Source organism: Puntigrus tetrazona, chromosome 1, assembly GCF_018831695.1.
Source record: "Puntigrus tetrazona isolate hp1 chromosome 1, ASM1883169v1, whole genome shotgun sequence".
In the NCBI taxonomy this organism is placed as follows: domain Eukaryota; kingdom Metazoa; phylum Chordata; class Actinopteri; order Cypriniformes; family Cyprinidae; genus Puntigrus; species Puntigrus tetrazona.
Window position 1 is genome coordinate 30,145,622 of NC_056699.1, and position 20,677 is coordinate 30,166,298.

At 37.2% G+C, this 20,677-nt stretch overlaps 2 protein-coding genes and 1 long non-coding RNA gene across 5 annotated transcripts; 2 read left to right on the top strand and 1 right to left on the bottom strand.

Annotated features, from left to right (window-relative positions):
- Positions 1-1,996: 1,996 nt before the first annotated feature.
- LOC122349628 (thrombospondin type-1 domain-containing protein 4-like) lies at positions 1,997-9,967 on the top strand. Its single transcript, XM_043245746.1, has 11 exons — positions 1,997-2,018; positions 2,820-2,995; positions 3,277-3,388; positions 3,840-4,007; positions 4,453-4,582; positions 5,717-5,930; positions 7,464-7,637; positions 7,712-7,888; positions 8,593-8,772; positions 8,856-9,000; positions 9,596-9,967. The coding sequence occupies exons 1-11, from the start codon at positions 1,997-1,999 to the stop codon at positions 9,733-9,735; spliced, it is 1,638 nt and encodes a 545-aa protein (XP_043101681.1). The 3' UTR covers positions 9,736-9,967.
- Positions 9,968-10,087: 120 nt separating this feature from the next.
- LOC122351861 (DNA-directed primase/polymerase protein-like) lies at positions 10,088-19,729 on the bottom strand. Of its 3 annotated transcripts, none has more exons than XM_043249230.1 (14): positions 19,418-19,729; positions 15,634-15,821; positions 15,452-15,546; positions 15,134-15,272; positions 14,326-14,473; positions 14,134-14,185; positions 13,839-13,993; positions 12,883-13,045; positions 12,655-12,749; positions 12,331-12,417; positions 12,077-12,185; positions 11,901-11,983; positions 11,636-11,682; positions 10,088-11,543 (listed from the first exon to the last, which is right to left on the bottom strand). In XM_043249230.1, the coding sequence occupies exons 1-14, from the start codon at positions 19,473-19,475 to the stop codon at positions 11,319-11,321; spliced, it is 1,644 nt and encodes a 547-aa protein (XP_043105165.1). In that variant the 5' UTR covers positions 19,476-19,729; the 3' UTR covers positions 10,088-11,318. The 3 variants fall into 3 exon arrangements, with proteins under 3 accessions (XP_043105165.1, XP_043105173.1, XP_043105183.1); XM_043249238.1 differs by lacking the exon at positions 19,418-19,729 and adding an exon at positions 16,228-16,292; XM_043249248.1 differs by lacking the exon at positions 19,418-19,729 and adding an exon at positions 16,228-16,286 and having other exon boundaries at positions 15,634-15,817.
- Positions 16,617-17,993, top strand: LOC122351876. Its single transcript, XR_006251808.1, has 3 exons — positions 16,617-16,974; positions 17,087-17,240; positions 17,520-17,993. It is a non-coding gene; the product is annotated as an uncharacterized LOC122351876 (long non-coding RNA).
- Positions 19,730-20,677: the final 948 nt, after the last annotated feature.

Consider the following 20,677-nt stretch of genomic DNA (forward strand, 5'->3'; position numbering starts at 1 on the left):
CACCACTGGAGACTCATCCAGCATTTCCTCCCGATGACCCTCCTGCTCTCCCTCCTGTGCCCACCCACAGAGCCCGTTCCTGGGACAACGGCTCCAGCAGCAGCCCTGGAGAGGTAAGAACCGCAGACAAAGACAAATGATACCAGCTGGCAGAACTAGAATGCATACTAATGACTCCAGGCAAACCATGCTTACCCGGAACAATTCTATAGCATGTTGCAGTGCTACGTAATTAGCACTATAAACAAAAAATAAAAAGCATTCAGTATCTGTTGCTATAACGGTCTATAGAAATATACATCATAAAGTAAAATATAGAAATGCCCAGAAATTTATTTCCAGACTGTATGCACTGCAGCATTTAAAAATCATAAAAAAATTTTTTATTAATGTAAATGTAATGTAACAAATAGGGAGTACTCATTATACAAGAAACATGCAAAATGTATTATTAAAGCGAGAAATGTATTGCACTGTAAAACTACTTAATATTTCTTTAAGTCATACCCTACTGAGTCATAATTGCGAGAATGTCATGCGAGCAGATTAATCATTCTGAGTCTAGCGTAGTAAACACTGCAGGACATATTGATGGGTGTTGTAAAAATCAGCTGGGGGATAAACCACCGCTGCAGACGTATGTGTGTGGGGCTCCGAGGTCGGGTTTTGTCTGCATTGTCGGGACCACATGCCCCTACAGGAATAGTAAAACCCGAAATCACATCCATTGCGGGGATCAGCCAAAGGTCCCCATGAGGAAAATGGCTTAATAAACATACTAAATAACATTGTAAAAAATGCGGAAAGGTTTATGTGAGGTTTAGGGGATAGAAAACATCATGAACTTGAAAAAAAAAACAAAGGAAGTCATTGGAAAGTCCCAACCATGATAGAAAAACAAACACGTTTATGTGTACGCGTGTGTGTGTTGGTGTTAGGACGCAGAATTTTTCCAGTCTGCCTAGTGTGATATTCTTAAAACTAAATCTGTTTCATATTGTAAGTCTGACAAACTGAGAGACAAGGTGTGTGTGTTTGAATAGTCTTAATCAATTCCAGTTCTTAAAGATTTCTTTGAACTAACAATAGAAACAGTGGTTTACAGATGGAAATTTGCATTTGATAGCTTGCAGTGTGAGTTTGAATCATGAAACAACCTGGCCCCTGTCTGACCAGAAACTATGTGTGTGTTTCTCATTACGGTGTTATGCTAAAGAGGAGCGATGATGCTGTGAATGAGAAAGGCTTGAGGAAATGGCTTACAATTCATTTGATTATAGTAGCATTGTTTCCAAATCTATGAATCTCAAACACAAACAATCTCTCTCCTCATCGATCAGTTCATGCCTTTCTTTATGTATTTTTCGGCATGTGTGGATAAGTGCTGATTTACATACAGTTTTAATGAAATATGAAGTATATGTGCTTTCAATATTTCATTTTAACATAAATAATTACAAGCATTTTTTTTTAAAATACAGACATATATATATATAGAGAGAGAAGACAGTAGTGTCCTATTGAAAAGCTACACGTGTTTGCCTTTCCTGATTAACTCTTGCCAGATAAGGCAGCCAATGTTGATTAATTTTCTCCAATCGAATCATCTTAGCCGTTCGGTTTTGATTTTAATCTTTGTATTAATAAGATCTCAAGCAAACACATCTGCCCAGACAACCTCCCATTTGAATTGGTGAAATCTTTGTTTTGGTCTGTGTGGTGAAAGAGTCATTACTCAGGATTGAATCTGCTCTGGAGGTAAAGTCGTGTGTGTGTGTGTGTGTGTGTGTGTGTGTGTGTGTGTGTGTGTGTGTGTGTGTTGTTATCCCGCAGGGCTGTGAGGGTTTCCAGGTGGATGTTTGTGGTGTGTGTGCAGGAGATGGGAGCACATGTGAGTTGTTCAGCGGGACACTCTTTCTTTCTGTGCTCTCTGTTGGCTACCACAAGATCCTGGACATCCCCTCTGGAGCTCAACGAATCAAAATACAGGAAACGCATGAAGACCAGGAACTATTTGGGTAATTGAACTGAATTCCTGCTAGCTCTTCTTTTTAATTTACTTCAGGATCATTATCGTGGCACGTTCCGCAAATAAATACAATTTAGTGTCCCATTAAGCATTAAAGATAAAATCATAAAAAAAAATACCCTACCGTAAAACAAACAAATAAAGAAAAAACACTTTACAAATAATATTATCACAATGCAAAATAACTATTGCTTAAGTCTTTAGTATCATATGATCGTCCAGAAATCATTTTAATAGGCTGATTCTTAAAAAAAAACATGGTTTATTATGTTTATTATAATGTAATCTTTTTCAACATTAGAAATGTCTTATAAATTAAGTGCATCCTTGCAGATTAAAAGTATTAATAAAAAAAAAAAAGACCAGTCCCGAGTTTTTGATCAGTAGTGTGCTTAATTGAAAATTGAAAAATATAATTATAAATTAACAATTGGTTTCCTTTCAGCTTGAACTAAATCTGTCATTTCTGAAAAATCTGAATATGTTGGAAGAAAAATAAATATATAAAATGTAATCTAAGAAACGGCTCTGAAATATTTAGTTTCGTCATGAAGGTTAAGCACCTTATATCGCTTTCTTTTATTATAAAAAAAAAGGTAGTAGCTGGTTTTAATGTACGTGGTTTCTAGCTGGTCCAAGCTGGTAGACCACTTTAGACTAGCAGAATAACAGCTACCACATTCCAGACAGCAGCTGGTGTGGCCTGGTTTTCCAGAGTTAATATGTGGTGTGGAACCACCAAGTGTCCTCCTTCCATCCATCATCTCTCCCCCCTCTTTGTTTCTTCAAGCTCTCAGGACAGCGACTGGTGACTCAGTGATAAATAGCGACTGGGTGATCGACAGGCCAGGACAGTTCTACGCCGTGGGTACTCAGCTCACTTACAAGCGGCCCAACGAGATACGCAGCAGAGCGGGAGAATCCATCACTGCTCCTGGCCCGACCAATCAGGAGCTGCATCTCTTTGTGAGAGACCACTCCTACTGTATGATATCACAAAACTGTCCTGAATAAAGATACATATAGAAAGTGGCTTAGTGCTGCTGCACTTAATCTCAAAAATCCAAAAATATGAAAAATGAAATGTCCATAACTTCATCCTGGCAGAAAACTATTTTACAGTGTGATGTATTGTATTAGAAAGTTAGGAAGTATATACAGTATTTTAATGATGACATCAGTTTATGATTAACTTTGTATGAATACTAAGACCGCAGATTTTCAGTTTTATACTCCATATTTTGCAGGTTATTTATCAGCAACCCAATCCAGCAGTGTATTATGAATACATTCTACCTAAAGACCCTATCAACGAAAATCATTCAGATGCATACTCTTACTCCAGTGTACTTCCTCTGAGTAAGTACATTTGTCAATATTTACAGGACAAAAAAGGAAGGTATTTTGAAGAATGTTCAGTTGATGGTAGCTATTGACTTCCATGATATGAAAAACAAATAATATGGAAATTAGTGGGAAGCAGCAACTTTTGGTGTTCAATTGTTCAGAATTGTTTTTACTTTTGAATTGTTTTTCATAACTTGACATTGAAAAATCAGAATTATTTATGAAGGATCACGTGACACTGACGAATGGAGTAATGGCTGCTGAAAATTCAGCTTTGCCACTATATGAATAAGTTAAAGTATATGAAAGTGGACAGCAGTTGTTTTAAATTGTAATACTATTTCACAATATTACAGTTGATCTATAATTTTTAACAAGTAAATGTAGCCTTTGTGAGCAAGGTTTTAAGCGTCTTGTTTTATCTTGCACTGCTCTCTCTCTCTGTTTCTCTCTCATCCTACAGTAGAGAGTCATGGAATATTTCCTGATCCTGGCAACAGTGACAGTGAAAACTCATTAAGCAGCCCTCATCCTAACCAGGTTCCATCTGACCCGATAACCCCTGAACCGGTTCCTCTGTACAGCTGGGTTGCCATTACAACTACACCCTGCAGCGTCACCTGTGGAACGGGTATACTTCAGTTGTTAGTCATTACACTATTTATACAAATCTTACAATAACGTGGTTTTTCTTCCTGTTTAATTTGGCCTATGTAAACTAAGTGGTCTGTTAAAAGATTCCTAGAATTTCCCAGAAGACAAAAATAGAAAAAAAGTAAGATTTTTTAACATTGTTGTCCATGAGACATATAAACACATCCTTGTGTATAATAAATGGTGTTCTTTATTATAAAGTAGTGACACACAACATTTATGCATTCCAGGCCGTTGCAGAGGATTTAAATCAAATCCAGAGTAACCATACTTTTGTGGCTGCAAATAAAACTAAAACAGATTGGTATTCTCCCAGCAGCAGACACTGTACTTGTAAGACATCACAATGACAATGTTATGTTTTCCCGTCTGTCTGTTTAATCTGTCTGTCTGGTGTGTGTGTGTGTGTGTGTGTGTATCAGGCAGTCGTCAAGTTCTGTTCGGCTGTGTGGAAAGAGCCACTCAAACTAATGTACCCGGGGACCTCTGTGGCTTCACCGGTCATCCTGGCCCTCAGGTAGAAGAGTGTCGATCGCAACCTTGCCCGGCTTTGTGAGTGAACATACGCAGTCTTTTCCAGCAGACACTAAACTCTAAAAACACCTGAAAGTTAACTCAAGAGGGACCACATAGCACTTTATTTTACACCCATCTACATACTATGTTCTTATTTTAGTAATTACTGTAACTTGTAAAAACGTACCCTGAACCTAACCTAGCCCATGTAGTTACCTTATATTACCAGTCCTCTCTTATGTATGTACACTAAGTACTTACAAGCACTGTAAAACAAAGCAGAACCAGTAATGGAGTACAGAGAGAGAGAGAGAGAGAAAAGTAGTTTACTTTAAATTAATTTGATTGTGTCGTGTATGTTAACCCTCAGTTAAGGTCAAGTATATTAGTAGCATTTTTCAATGGGCCTATTTCTTGGGTCTAAATTTAAAAACATTTTAGTTTATATAGTTTTTTGTGTGTTGCAGTTATGCTGTGAATTACAGTATGCTACAAGTAAACATAAAGTGCTGCCAAAAAACTACTTTTTAATACTTTATACTGCAAGTAAACTTCATATAATACTTGTATTTAATTATTTGTATTACTATTCTACCCCAAACACTGACTTGTTACTATAAATTTAAATATAATGCAAATGCTTGAGTATCATTCTCGAGTACTCTTATGAAAAATAAATACATTTCAGTATTATTTTAAAATTGGTGGTTTTCTTAGAAATCAAACGCTTTAAAAGAAAACAGTAAATGTCAGCTCATTAAATTAAAATGTATTATTGTTAAAAATGATTTGAAAAAGTGCTTTTTTTTGGCCAAATCTTTGAAATATAGTTACATAGTACTGGAAAATGTGCTTAAAAGCATTTATGATAAAGTAAAATATACTTGAATGCTATCTCTATTGACACTTTTGTGTCATGTATGGCAAACATTTTGGATGTTTTAATGATGGAGTAGCATTTTAATACATTTAAATAGAACGAATTCACAAGTATGCTAACAGAACACTTGATGTATAAACATTTTGTAAGGTCAGATTTGAACACAACACATGACAAGCAGATGTACATGCCTGCACATCTTAAAACATCTAATGAGAAGCACATGCAACTAAAAACCAAGCAGTTGTCCTTCAATCTGTGTGTGTGTGTGTGTGTGTGTGTGTGTGTAGCTGGGATGTTGGGGAGTGGTCTGAGTGCAGTAAGACCTGTGGTCCAGGGTTTCAGTATCGTCAGGTGATTTGCCAGCAGGTGCAAGGACACCATGGCAATAGCACAGTCATTGTGGCGGCCAGCCTCTGCGATTACACAGAAATGCCAGAGGCGACCACCGTGTGCCAGCTCAAGATCTGCAGTGAGTGGCAGATCCGCTCCGAGTGGACAGAGGTTCGTGAATGGGTGTAGGGGACAGTGGGATGAGATGAAATTGATGTTCTTGACTTCTTCATCGCCTCAAAGTAATAATAAGTAATATATATGTCACAAGTCGTTTGAAAGCCAGTTATGAACCGAAACAGAAACAGCTGTGTAGGAGGCTTAAAACTGGATGAGGAACAGTCAAAGTCTGCTACCAAGGTGAGGTCGTGAAAGACGTGTCATGGCAAGATTGAGAACAGCAACAAGACACGAGGTAGTCATACTGCATCAACAAGGTCTCACCCAGACAAAGATTTCAAAGCAGACTGGGGTTTCAAACTGGGGGTCGTAGACGCAGTGGTCGGCCAAGAAAACTTAGTGCAGCAGATGAAAGACAGATCAAGCTTATTACCCTTTGAAATCGAAAGATGTCCAGCAGTGCCATCAGCTCAGAACTTGTAGAAACCAGTGGGATCCAGGTACACTGTCTGGAGAAGTCTGGCCAGAAGCGGTCTTCATGTAAGAATTGCAGCCAAACAGCCATACCTCCGACGTGGGAACAAGGCCAAGCGACTCAAGTATGCAGGAAAACATAGGAACTGGGGTGCAGAAAAATGGCAGCAGGTGCTCTGGACTGAAATCGAAATGTGAAATATTTGGCTGTAGCAGAAGGCAGGTTCTTCGTCAAAGGTCTGGAGAGCGGTACAATGATGAGTGTCTGCAGGCAACAGTGAAGCACGGTGGAGGTTCCTTCAACATTTGGGACTGCATATCTCCAAATGGAACTCTGCAGCAGAACAACGACCACAAACATACAGCCAATGATATTAAGAAGACATTCAGAGACATTCAAAGACCCCCACAGAGCCCTGATCTCAACATCATCGAGTGTGTCTGGGATTACATGAAGAGACAGAAGGATGTGAGAAAGCCTACATCCACAGAAGATCTGTGGTTAGTTCTCCAAGATGTCTGGAACAACCTACCAGCCGAGTTCCTTCAAAAACTGTGTGCAGTTGTACCTAGAAGAATTGCTGCTGTTTTGAAGACAAAGGATGCAATATTTGGTCATATATATATATATATTACAGTGTGCTTCATCAAAATAATTAGTTGGCTTAAGTAATAATTATTGGTGTCATTTTATGGTGTCATTTTATGATATGATTATGATTATGACTGAATTGCTCAATTCCTAATCATTCATAAATACAGATGGTGACTCATAATTACACTATCGTTCAAAATGTTTGGGTTAGTGTTTTTTTTTTTTTTTTTATTTTTTTAAAGGAAATTAATATTTTTTTCATGTATGTATTAAATTAATCATAAATGACAGTAAAACCTCTCCTGTCTATTCATCAAAATGAATCAGTTCTCACAAAAATATTAAACAACCCAACTGTTTAAATTGATAATAGTAAGAAATCAGTATATTACAATCATAACTAAAAGACCAGCGGATCAAGATCTTTGGAGATCAACAGCCATCAATATAAAGTGGTCAGAGAAAACACTGCTTATAAATAAACCTCTCTCTCTCTCTCTCTTTCGCTCTATCAGTGCTCAGTGCCGTGTGGAGTAGGTCAGCGTAAAAGAGAAGTTGTGTGTGTGGATAACCTGGGTGACATCGTTGCTGATGAAGAATGCAACATGGCTCTTCGTCCACAGGACCTGGAGAACTGTGACAGAGGAGTATGTGCCAGCAGCTGGTTCTACTCTCTCTGGAGTGACAGGGTGAGAAATCTGTGCACTTTTCTTTGATATTTTGCAGGAGTACTTCTAAGACAGTGGTCTATGTCTCTCTGCAGTGTTCTGCAGACTGTGCGAAAGGAAGTCGCAGCCGGTCCGTGGTGTGTATGATGAGTCAGACCAACTCACTGCCACTAGACAACTGCGAAGATGAGGATAAACCTGACGAGCTCATTTCCTGTGACCTGGGACCCTGCACACAGAGACTGGAATGGTACACAGGACCGTGGGGACAGGTAACAAAAAACACACACATTTCCAAGCAGAGAAGTCAAACATTGTATTTTATGCCTAGTTTGTTGCTCCCTGTCAGAAATGACCAGCCTTTTAAAAATTGTAAATCTCTCAACAGCATTATGTTACCAAACCTCAGATTCAATATTTAACATTAAGCGCTTATGCGCTTCGTATTTTAAGTGAGAAAAGCAGTATTTGTGAATAATTTTGTGAATGTTCACTGTAAAAGAGGTATAAGGACTATGACCGGTGAGCTCCAAAAAGAGATACAAAACCTGTGGTAATTAAAAGAAAAAAAGCTTAGAAACAAAATAAAAAAATCATGTTGTGATACGATTAATTGCAATTGCATCGGGAAAAAAAAAGTCTTTATATGTGTGTGTGATGTGCATATATGCATATATATATATATATATATATATATATATATATATATATATATATATATATGCATATGCATTTTTAGGAAGAAATGCATATATATATATATATATAGCGAAAAAAGAACATCCTCTCTAGGTTATTATATCTGCGTGGGTCAAAGCGCAAAAAAACTCAAAAAACTATCAATACATAGTCAGTGACTAGCATTAGGCTAAAACTCAAACATTAAATAGCATTTTTGGGAAATAATGACATTTTCTCTCCAGGTCAAAATGGTTAGATCACATCACGAGGTTTAATGTGTATGTGTGTGTCACAGTGCTCATCTGAATGTGGCAATGGCACCCAGAGTCGCGGTGTGGCCTGCGTTGTCCAAAACAGCGGCCAATTAGAGGTCACCTCAGAAGAGCGTTGCTCCCATCTGCCCCATCCTCCGAGTGCACAGACCTGCTTTTTGAAGAGTTGCGGAGCACAGTGGTACATGACGGAGTGGAGCTCAGTAAGGTTTTCTCACACACAGCGCAACTTCAATCCAGTCACTTCAACTGACTTATTTAACAAGGATCTTTCTAACTGCCTCAGTGTTCTCGTTCTTGTGACGGAGGCTTCCGAGTGAGAGAGGTCCGCTGTTTGCAAGATGATCTGACCACCAGCCACAACTGTGATCCTGCTCTTGAACCTGCAAACAAGGAGAACTGTAACACACACACCTGCACGCCGCTGATTGGTATGATTTTCTTACTTTCTCAAAAATGATAACTTCTACTTGATCTACTTGTTATTACCACAATATGCTGGGTTTTAATACAGGACATTTAATCAATAAATTTGATTAAATTAAAAAAACTAAATCCTATTTACGCATTCTTATTATAGAAAGAATACTCTCTCTCTCTACTAATGCTGTGAATTATTATGGCCAGCCTTTCACAAATAATTGAAACCAGTAGCTTGTCTTTTTGACAGTATTGGCATCAACAAAACTATTTAAAATCCTATTCGGTACTTAAAATATAGCTGAATTAAAATACAATTTAAATAGCAGATGAAAACCATTAGTCTAAAGGAAAATTTGAAATGTTGTCTTGGCAAATAGCCAAAATCTATATGTGACAATATAGTAAATATAAATCTAAATAAAAAAGTAAATTAATTAAAAAGTGAATTGAAGTGAATAGAGGCTATAGCACAAAGTGTACGTTTTGTACTCAAAGTAAAAAAAGCATACAAGTTAGTATAATATGATGAATTGGGATGATCATTGAAATTTTTGGATGAACTATACCTTTAAGATATTTCTCTCTTTGTGTCTCTCTCTGTAGATGAGTCCTGCAGGGATATGTACTATAACTGCGTGGTGGTGGTCCAGGCCCGTTTGTGTGTGTACTCATACTATCGCACCACATGTTGTGCATCATGCTCTCGGGTCACTCAGAGAGACACACTGCACAGAACCAGGTGATCTGCTGCTTTTTGGAACGTGACACCACCGCTTTCCTTTCCTTAGTTTTGATGTCCTTGTCTCATGATGGCATCATCCCTGCCTGTTTTCAGCTGGATCTGACCCTGAGATGACACCACTGTTCAAAGACTTACAGCACATGTTCACTGCCCATATGTTTTTTAACACACAAAATGAGAATGCTCCATGAGCAAGAGTATTTATTGCGAATAAAAACAACAAGCCTCTTTTACTTCATTTATCATATTGAGTAATGTCTAAAAATGAACAGTGACAGATTCAAAATTAATCTTCACATTTAAACGGTAATTTAAAAGTATTTTGCATCTAAAGATTCTAAATTAACTTGATACACAGTAAATCATTATTTAACTAAATAATAAATCTAAAATTGTACTTCTCTGGTATTGTAGAGGGTTGACCCTATTTTTTAAATCATATTTCTGTAATCTTTTTAACCCCCTGATATAAGACCATTTCAGAATGAACACAACAGATTGCCAGCCAGTTCATACGTGCTTTAGAATGTCCCTCACTGACCTGAGATTACAAACCTGACACTAAATCAGGTGAAGGTGAGTTCTACAATGTAAAAAAAGACATGTCGCTTCACTGAGACACTAATTTAAAAAAAAGTTTATGCTGTACATATATACACACAAATACATTATATATATGCATATGTCTTAGATTATAAGGTTTATTATTAATGAAGTTGTTATTGTTAATAATAGTACCTTATTATTAATATGGGATATATGGGAAAGCATCTCAGTATAGGAAACAATACAGAAGCACTCTTTCAGTGAAGAGATGAAAATAGATAGATTGATAGATGTACAGTCAGACAGCAGCGTTTCAGAAATAAATAACACGCTTGGCCTTTCGTGATAAACATTCATCTCTGCTCAGTAAGAGGCCACTGCTGCCCTCTAGTGGAGGAAACATGACTTTAAATCATGTGTTTATCATGCTACGTTTGCTAATACATTTTCTATTGTTTTACTGTGATTCTATGAATCAGATAAGTAACAAAATCAATTTTCCATTCATTTAACTTTTCACAATAATTTTTACTCACTTTTTGGTTTTAAATTAAAGTGTTTGAAAAGGTACAATGACGTTTGACAACACATTTTACTTCATGCCAAATGTTTAATTTAAAGCAAGAGTTACATTAAAATTGAAGTTTTCTTTTTAGTAGGTTAAAATTTTACCTCTTTAAAAAGGGGTCAAAGGTACAATCAAGATCAATTTGTCTGTTGTTTAATTTGTAAAGTGTATTTTAATGTTCTACTCAAGCTAATAAGTATTGTGCTTCCAAATTAATCCATCTATGTATATAAAATCTAATACATTTTACACACTTGTAATATCCAAAGTCATATAATCTAAAATAATTTATGGAAATAAATTATCTTTGAACATTTCGAAAATACAGTTTGTTAGGAAACAGAATTTAAGAACATATACTTTACAGTTTAATGCATAGAAAGAAAAGAAAGAAATAAAGAACTTCAGGTATTGCACTAGTTTGTTAATAATGACATTCTCCATCCAGGGACTTTTAGGTTACAAGGCCATCATTCACACTCGATCACTGCCTGGAGCAGAAGCTCATCGGGTACCTCTTCAGTGGCCCTTTCTACTTCCTGCAGAGCTTCCAGATAAGCAGGGTCATCCGGCCACTCTCCCCAGTCCTCAGCTTTCTCAGCCTGAGGAGCCGAGGAATCAGTCCTGGGTACAGAAGTCTGGGCAAGCTCGATGTTCCCCAGTTCATCCGTTAAATATGCCTGATCCTCCTCATCCTGTGCAATTCAACACACAAATATACATTCAAACTTATGTATGGTTACGTAAATTACAGGTGATTCTCCAGAAGAACTGAATCCAGCCTGACCTCCATCAGCAGGTGGCTCATGCAGACTTCTTGAGGCAGTGGGAAGCCTGTTAAACCATAGAAATGCCATAATATTACAATCTAACCCAAATCCATGTAACATCATTCCCTACACAAGTTCCCTATCTAGTTAACAAACAAACAACACTGCCCTCATCAGATCTGAAAGTAATGTCATCTATAGCAAAGAAACTGTCACCTCTACTGGCAGGACAAGCTAAAGTAGTTTAACTATAGAGTAGCTAGAAAGTAAAAGGTTTATTACTGGAGGATCTGTAGTTCTGTCTTCTGCACTCAGGGTCATGACATCTCTGATACCACACTTCTTCTTTGAGATCCACCACAATTCTATGAAAAATAAGAAAGCCGAGCATTCGTAATTGTTACAGACCCTCAAACAGACGATATTAATCAATGCAAGTCGCAGCCGTGAAGACCCACATGATGTTGTTGCTCTTGTGAAAGCGCTTCACGTTGTGGCACCAGCGGAATTTCTCGATATCATAAACCAACAGCTGTTCAGACGCAAAGTAGTTCCATCTCCGGATGCCTGTTTGGGTTAAACGTGACATTCAGTTAACAAAGTATTCAGTTGAAATAATTCCTTTTGAGAAAAAGGCGGTTTTGCTTAAAATTCAGTAGAAAGAAACTAAAGTACAATGAAAGCATGGCTCCATTTTGTTACAGTTGCTTACTTCCTTGAATGCCGTCTTTGCACAAGAGTGTCAGCACGAATTCATCCACCTCTTTAAAAGAAGATAGCTTCTGTTCACCCAACAGATCTATACGGAAAGGACAGAGCGAGAAGTGTCTACTTGTAGTTAACTGTCAATGATGTGAATAGTAAAGCATGACATTCAGGCAGGGTGGGAAATGATCCTAATAGGGCTGGTGAATGTTCAGTTTCATACATATAAAGGCACATTTTAAGTTAAGCACATTGCAGCATTGAGATGGTTAATTCTGTTCTTAGAAACCACTGCTAGCACTTGGTGATGTTAAGTTGTATTTCTCATTACCAGAGCTATGTGGCTCTCTCTGAGGGGACAGACACTGAGATCCTGCTGTACTCTTCTGTGGCATATCATAAGTCAAAATCCTCTGTCCTGTGAAACTAATTCAAAACAGCCATGTGTGTTAGTGTGTGTGTGTGTGTGTGTGTGTGTGTGTAAAATTCGATATTCTAAAACAATGGCACAATTAGAAAAAGTTGACCCAACCGTAGTGTGGACAACATGTTTACACACCTGATATTGGTGATTAAGGAAGTTAAAAATATGCATTCTTCTTTTGTGGTGTGCTTGGAGGGCTTTGGGACAAACTTGTTGTCTTCTGCCACACAAAAGGCAGCATTCTTTCCAAGTTTGGAGGACTTGTAGAGACGGAAGTTTCTGTTCTTGGTGTAGACCCCTTCAAAGGAGGAAAGAGTTACTTTTAATCTCGTCCCTTACCTTCACTTGCAGTACAATTTAAATCATAAGAACATATTTAAAAACTACATTCTGATAATAAAAATTTAAATAAAATGTCATCAATACATTTTAAAAACAGTCAAGTACACTGTATAATAATGTTTAATATTTTATTTTAAATAATATTTTATATTTTAATAAACATGATTTATGTCTTCATTTAAAGAAGTACACTCACATTGATGTTAACTAACATACTAAAGCACACACAAAGTACTTGATTATAATTTTAACAGTTGTGTTATTTAAAATTACAAAGTAAATATAGATTAAATGTACAAAATTCATCATTATAAATGTAAATGAAATTACAAATATATTTAAATACGCAACATATTATAATTTATTAAACATATTGCAGATGACCATAAATTAAATATACTTTAACCATATTTCAAAGATAACAGTAATAGTAATTTTGAATTTAAAAGGTAGTCAAGTAACTAATTTAAAAAATGTAAGTTTTATAAAAGTAATTTTAATTTCAAAAGCATTTATTTAATTGTAAATAAAATGCAATTACATATCAGAAAACATTACATTCTGCTAACACTCCATGCTTTTATTTACATTATATATTATTAATATATTATTTATTTAATAAGTACACTTATTCATTTCATCAACAGCAAAGAATTTGCAGTGAACAGTAGTCCTTTAAAGTCAAGTGTTTCATTGAAATAATCGATTTTATAAGACTTTTTAAAAATGAAAAAACTTTTAATTCCTACCCAGGTCAACAAAAAGTTGTTCTTGTCCATTTTTGCTCTTCACTATCAGAAAGTCAAGATCCTTCTCTTCATACTTTCTTCTCTTGGCCTGTGATCCATCCACATCAGCTCTGTTCTCTCTTGGACAAACTTCTGTTGTGGGTGCCTCTGGTTTGCTTTAAAACAAATTAAACCAATATGATATTATATCAGAAACAGAAGGATGTATGAAGGTAGAACATCATGAAATATAAAAGATTTGTCTGTGAGAAACAGATTCAATTTTGGTTACATCTTCCACTGTCTGTCATCTCACCTTTTCTGAAGGCTTTTTAGAGCAGGATGTAGGATATCATGAATAAATCGACCTGCAAACACACACATCACTATCACAGACCGTAACATATATATATATATATATATATATATATATATATATATATATATATATGCATCAACCACCACGTAATCACTTTTAGTACATGTTGAAGATATGACTTTGACTCACCAACATGAGAGTTGTCTTTGAATGCAGCACTGGGAAGCATGAAGATAAGATGACGACTAAACTTCTCAGTGGTGCTGGAGTCTAGATTAAGGACATCTTTTGCAGAGCAGCGTAGACCGTAAACCTCCTCGAGCTTCTCACACACATACTGTTATTGCATACGGGGGAAAGTTATTGTAATTGATGAATAAATGTATTTGGAGCTATTTTAAGCTTTTTTTGTATAACACACTATTCAAAAGCTTTAATAAGGTCAATAAGAATTTGTTCTTTTGGAAAGATCTTTTGAGCTCAGCAAGGCTGCATTTACTTGGTTAAAAATACACTGTAGAGAGTAATATTGTGAATAATTATTACAATTTAAAGTATGTTTTTTTCTAACTTAATAAAATGTATTCATGTAATAGCAAAGCTTTATTTTTAGCAGCCGCTATTCCAATTTTCAGTGTCACACGATTCTTCAGAAATCATCATAATATGCTCATAATTGGTGATCAGTAACAATTTTTTCTTGGTGCTGGGGTTTTTTTTGTGTGGAAAAATTATACATTTTTAAAAATATATGTCTTGAATTTGATATTTAGCATAAATGTAATAAAAATTAATAAATAATTTATTTTATTTTAATCACATTTGTTTCATAATGAATACATCTGTTTGCAATCATTTGTAATTTATATCTTTTGTAACATTGTAAATGTCTTTAATATTTGTTTACTTCCGTATGTTCTTGCTAAATAAAAATAAAAATATCATTTATTTAAACAAATCTTACTGACCCCAAATGACTGAAGTAGTGTACACTTACTTGAATTAGTTTTGTCACCATCATCTTGCCGTCCAGGTGCGTGTTGGAGGCTTTGTCGAACTCTAAGTCAAAGTAGAGTTTGCAGACGGCCCCTTCCAGAATGACCTCATAACAGTGCATCAGAGACTGTCTGTGAGTGCTGAGGAGACAAAGATCTCTCATTCACCTACAGCTATGCCTTTAAGTGCATGCACTTTTTATTAATTAAAAGTACATCACTACTGATTACACTTTTATAAAATTCCTCATCTGTAGCAAATTACTTCCTTTAAATATCTTTCCTAAAACTAATTTATACATATTACGTGTCAGGGGTACCTGTAGTAATGCCAGAGTTCACTGTAGCTGGTCACTAGGAAAATCCTCTGTCCAGCATCACTGCCTTCCTTCTCCAACGAAAATAAATGCACGTCCTGATAAAGACATAATAAGAGCCAAACATAGTGGTAGGTATACTTCATTTAAACAGATATACAGCAGCTTCTGTTAATGTATTTAACCTGTTTAATGTGCTGAGTGAAGGTGATGGCTGCGTTCTGCCGTGGGAAGAGTCTCCAGACAGAGGAGGGCTGCCATGGCCGGGACAGACGGGGCTTGTACGGACAGCTCAGAGGAGAAGACTGAAAAGATGAGGCTCTCTGCTCCACAGACTTCAGCCTGTCCTGCCATTTTTCTCTTGTCATCCTGGCTTGAAAACACTTAAGTATGATTAAATCACACTAATGCTCTGTGATGTGATCAGCAGAGTACAGTAAAGAGCTCAGGAGAACTGAAGTCACCCGTAAACAAATAAAAAAGTCCATCAGCGGATCATAATAGATTTCTGTAATACTACTTCTCTAAGGATATTTTTAGGCTGTATTATGTATGGTGTGCATATCAATACATTTAGAGACAGACAGACAGACACAGAGAGAGAGAGAGAGAGAGAGAGAGATACAATTGTACTGATGTCGGATGACATGTTAGTTATGTTACAGTACTTTATAATATATAACGTACAATGTAACGTGAATCTATGGTGTTTATATATTTACCGCCTGTACAAAGAGTACATTTGAGTGATGAGTGCTACACCTAGTTTGGTCGCTTACTTGTATTCTTCCTTGTGTAGTCCTTTGTTAATTATTTTTTGTATATTTACAGTCTGAAGCGTTCCTTTATCATGTATTTTCTCTTTTTGAGGAACGCGCTTCGCTGCACGTCATAAAAATGAAGCGTTGCGCATGCGCCGGATACACCAAGCGCGAAACGGAACTGCTTTGATTCATGAATATTAATAAGCCAACACCCTCCCTCATCGTTGTTGACGTTATTTTCTTTTTTTTTTTTTGTCTAATTGTTCACATGTTATATTTTTGTAGATGCGTAACATTTGTGCATGTTACGGTATAATATGGTATTCTGTTATAACAGAAAATTTAATAAAAACGAAATAAAGTATTTACTTAATATTCATGAGCTCCCTGCGTATGTCGCCGAGCATAGCATAGCAGATAAACATTAACTATCCGTTTAAACTTTATAATTCGATTAAAAACAATCGGGTTTACTGTATCACTACATAGTCATACTATATAATACACATATAATCACATCTTGTGTCAACTTAACGAGCAGCCTGCGTCTTTTTGGGGGGCGTTATTAACGAGAGCGACCATATCGTGTTGACTTTTTGACATGTTTCAGCCTGGGTGGATGCAGTGTGGGATTTCGAGTTCACGCACACAGACCCTCTTGACCCAGTTATTGAGGAGGAGATAAAGGAAGGCCCTGATGTTTTCAAAACAATTTACGTGCAGCTTTTGCCCTTCTCCAATGAGGAGGATGACAATACACAGGTATAACGTGATGATACTGTGATTTCTTTGTGCATCTCGCCACAAAATAGTACATCTGATGCAGTGATTGTAATTTTTACTTGCTTGTAAAAATTGTATTTTTTCTCTGCAGAGTGTCTGGGTGGTGTTCGGTGAGAACGGAGTCTCTGCAAAAACTGTCCTTTCCTACTTCATCCTTGGTGCTAAAACCAGAAGTCCCAGTCTTGAACAGAGACTATGTGGTCTACAGGCAGCCTCTCTATACTTGTTGTTGCTAAAAATACCTGGTCAGTTTCTATCTTTTGCATCTAGCTGCAGTGCTGAATTCTGTTCCTAATGCATGGCATGACACAGATTCATTTTGTTTATTTAACACTCATTGGGCAGTGAGTGTCATCTCATTTTTACATGCGAGTAAAGCTGTAGACAGTTGGCATTGTACTTAAAAGAAAAATACATGAGCATTTTTTAATATTGAAAAATATTTGTGCATGAACACTAGCACACACCCATTACACAAGTACACTAGTGTTCTTTTGTGTGATTCCTCTGTTTCTGGTTTGCAGGTAGTTTATGTGGTTTTGAGTATTGTAAATCACAGTACTTTGCTGGATATCTGATGAGCACACTACTGAGTGCACTGCAGCACTGCAGGGCATCGACTCCAAGACTGTGATCCTACTGGGAAAAGTTGCACTCTGGGTGATGGTTTTTGCATATGATAGATTTGTCCAGCATCACCATGGCACAGTGAGACGGAGAGCTTATCTGGACTTCTACAGACTGACCCGCAGAATAAAAAAACCTTCCACTGCTCATTCACTCTGCAGGTGAAAACATATGTTTCGCATTATGTTAACATTCCACTCCTGGTCATTAAGTGAAAAAGTTGCTCATGCTAATCGAAGTACTCTTTCAGTCACATGTTAAATGCTTGTTAGGGTTCACAACTGACCACTAGATGGCAGCAGAAAAGCTATTATTGAATGTGAGGGACCGAGAAGTCAAAGACGAGGAACACCAGCAGTCACCAGAAAAAAAAAGAACTTTAATTAAACTCAAAGAAGTACCTTTACAAAAACAAACCAGGCAGACAGAGACAGACCAACAACAACAACAACAAAAAAAAAAGCCACCAAAATGGACAACACAACAGCTTATAAAGAGAAAGATGGGCCCATTACAAATTAAAAGAAACACTAAATCATCCCCAGAGAACCTAACCCATAACCAAACAACATAAATAGACAACCAAATATAATTAATAAAATCAGCTACTTTTCCTTTCTTGCCTCCGACCATCTCTCTGAATGGTATGTCCAGGGAGAACCATTCCCCCTTAAATTCCCAGTTTCCACCCGGACTCTTAATTTTCGTCACACCAGGAAGCTGCAGTACTTGGGCCTGACAATCGTCACCACACACCGGGCCGGTAAACTTAAGCCAAAATAGAAACAAAGGTAAATAACAGATACAAAGCAACTAATTTGTGTGCACTCCAAATCAGCAACGATGTATGTTATAAATGAAACCTATGGAAAATAAGATTATAAACCGTGTATGCTTGTGATTAACAAATGCAACTGACAAACAGTTAAACTAAAACCATAAATAAACATGATTTACAAACTGTGTTGTGTGTGTGTGTGTGTGTGTGTGTGTAAAAGGTGATGCAGGTATATTACCACTCATGTGTGGCCACCACTGGTCGTCACATTGACACTGAACATACACTGCCTGTTCACCACCTCGATTTAACGAAGCAAACAGGTGATATGATCTGGCATCGCTGCAGCTGCTCAGGTCTAGGTTCAACAATGTTATGTTATTCCATACATTTTTTTTTTCTTCCCTGATTGCATGGGCATATTCCAAGATAAAAATGCCAGGATTTATCAGGCTCAAATTGTGAAAGAAGGGTTCAGAGAGCATTAGATGTGATTTTTCACACATGGATTGGCCACCGCAGAGTCCATACTTTAACTCCGATGAGAATCTTTGGGATGTACTCTAGAAGACTATGTGAACAGTTCAACTCTCCCGTCATCAATATATAATCTTGGCGAAAAATGTATGCAACTCTGGATGGGAACAAATGTTACGACATTGCAGAAGCTTATCAGAACAATCAAAGCTAAAGACAGTCCAAAGAAATATGTGTGTGTGTGTGAGCCTTTTTTTTTTTTTTTTTTTTTTTTGCACAGGCAGTGTACATTGATCATGAAATGTACACTGCCTGTACATTTCAATGCTTTTGTTATGAATAAAAGAAAAATAATTATAATAATTTTATAACGTGGTAACATTTACAATTTAATTCCACTTATTTTTACTTGATGTTTTCTACACACGTGGGTGAGTTAGACACATATATGAAGTATAAGAGATATACATTACCATAAACGAATAAGGCCACAATTTGTATTTCGTCTATCTATCATGTTTTTGGATAGTCTAAACTTACCGATAAGCGCATCCTGCCCCGTTTCTTTGTCTAACTTCCACGAGCAGGTCGCCGCCATTGTTGTCTTTTCTTCGGCTGATATTCACACGCAGACCTGCTCGTACAGCGACATCCAGCGGCTGAGAAAACTTTCTACTTTGAGCTGATTGGAAGATTGCTTTCTTAATAGAGCATTATCGCCATCTACTGTGTAGTATGAAATAGTATTTGGGGGCTTGTTCATTTTACGTGGTATGGGTCTAAAATGGACCAAGTTTGCCACGGTAACGGTTCTGTTCAAATGGAAATATATTTGGTTTGGTTTGATATATATTTCATTCCATTCAGTAGTTTATGTAACACAGGTGGCTCTTTTCTGAGTGTGGTGTGTGTGTGTGTGTGTGAGCGTCGGGGAAAATAATAGTGTAGGTGCCGGTTTGATTGGGCAGCGATTGCCAAGTGAAAGCATCCATTCTTCTGGGAGCAACTGATTGGGTGTGGTAATATACCTTTGCGGGAGTATCGCGAGAACTTCTTCACGCGACTCAGAGCCTGCTGAGGAAGTGTTGTGACATCGCGAGAGTTACTCGTCACGAGTAAAAGTTTTCAACGAGAAACATCGTCGTAACACTCGTGGTTATTTCCCCCTGCTTTTTCCGGGGCGTTACAAAGACACACTCATGTATGAAAATAAAATGCATCTTTATTTAAAGGGCGTAATAAAGCGCTGTTTTAAAATTCGCATTATTTGAATTTCAGTTGGTTTCCACTGACATTCCAATACGTCACAGCGCTTCGGTGCTAGACAACGAGAGAAAGTTTGCATTTGTTTATGCGTTTGGTTGATGCGTTATCTCAAAGCGACTTACATTGGACTGTAATCTACAATAAGTAGCTATTCAAAGTCTTTTCACGATCTACAGAGATAGTGTTTTTGACTGTTCTACCGGACATCATGTCATTTACTTCATCCGAGAGTCAAAATGTCCCTGACGACCCTCACAGGCCCAGAAGCGACACATTCTCCGCTGAGTTGGAACTTCGCAACAGCTTTGAATCGGACTCCGAGGAGGCATGCTTTGACATCATGCATTGCATAAAAATGAGCTGCAGCCGCATGTTCATGCAGGACAGAGGATGTAATGACGGTTTGGGATTGCTGAGCGTTGGCGGCATCTCCTCTTGTGAAAGCCAAATCGTCCGCAGTCCTCCGATGTCCAGCGCATCCCTCCATACATCCTGCAATTCTCTAGAAGCAGCAGGGCCTTCAGAAAGCATGGA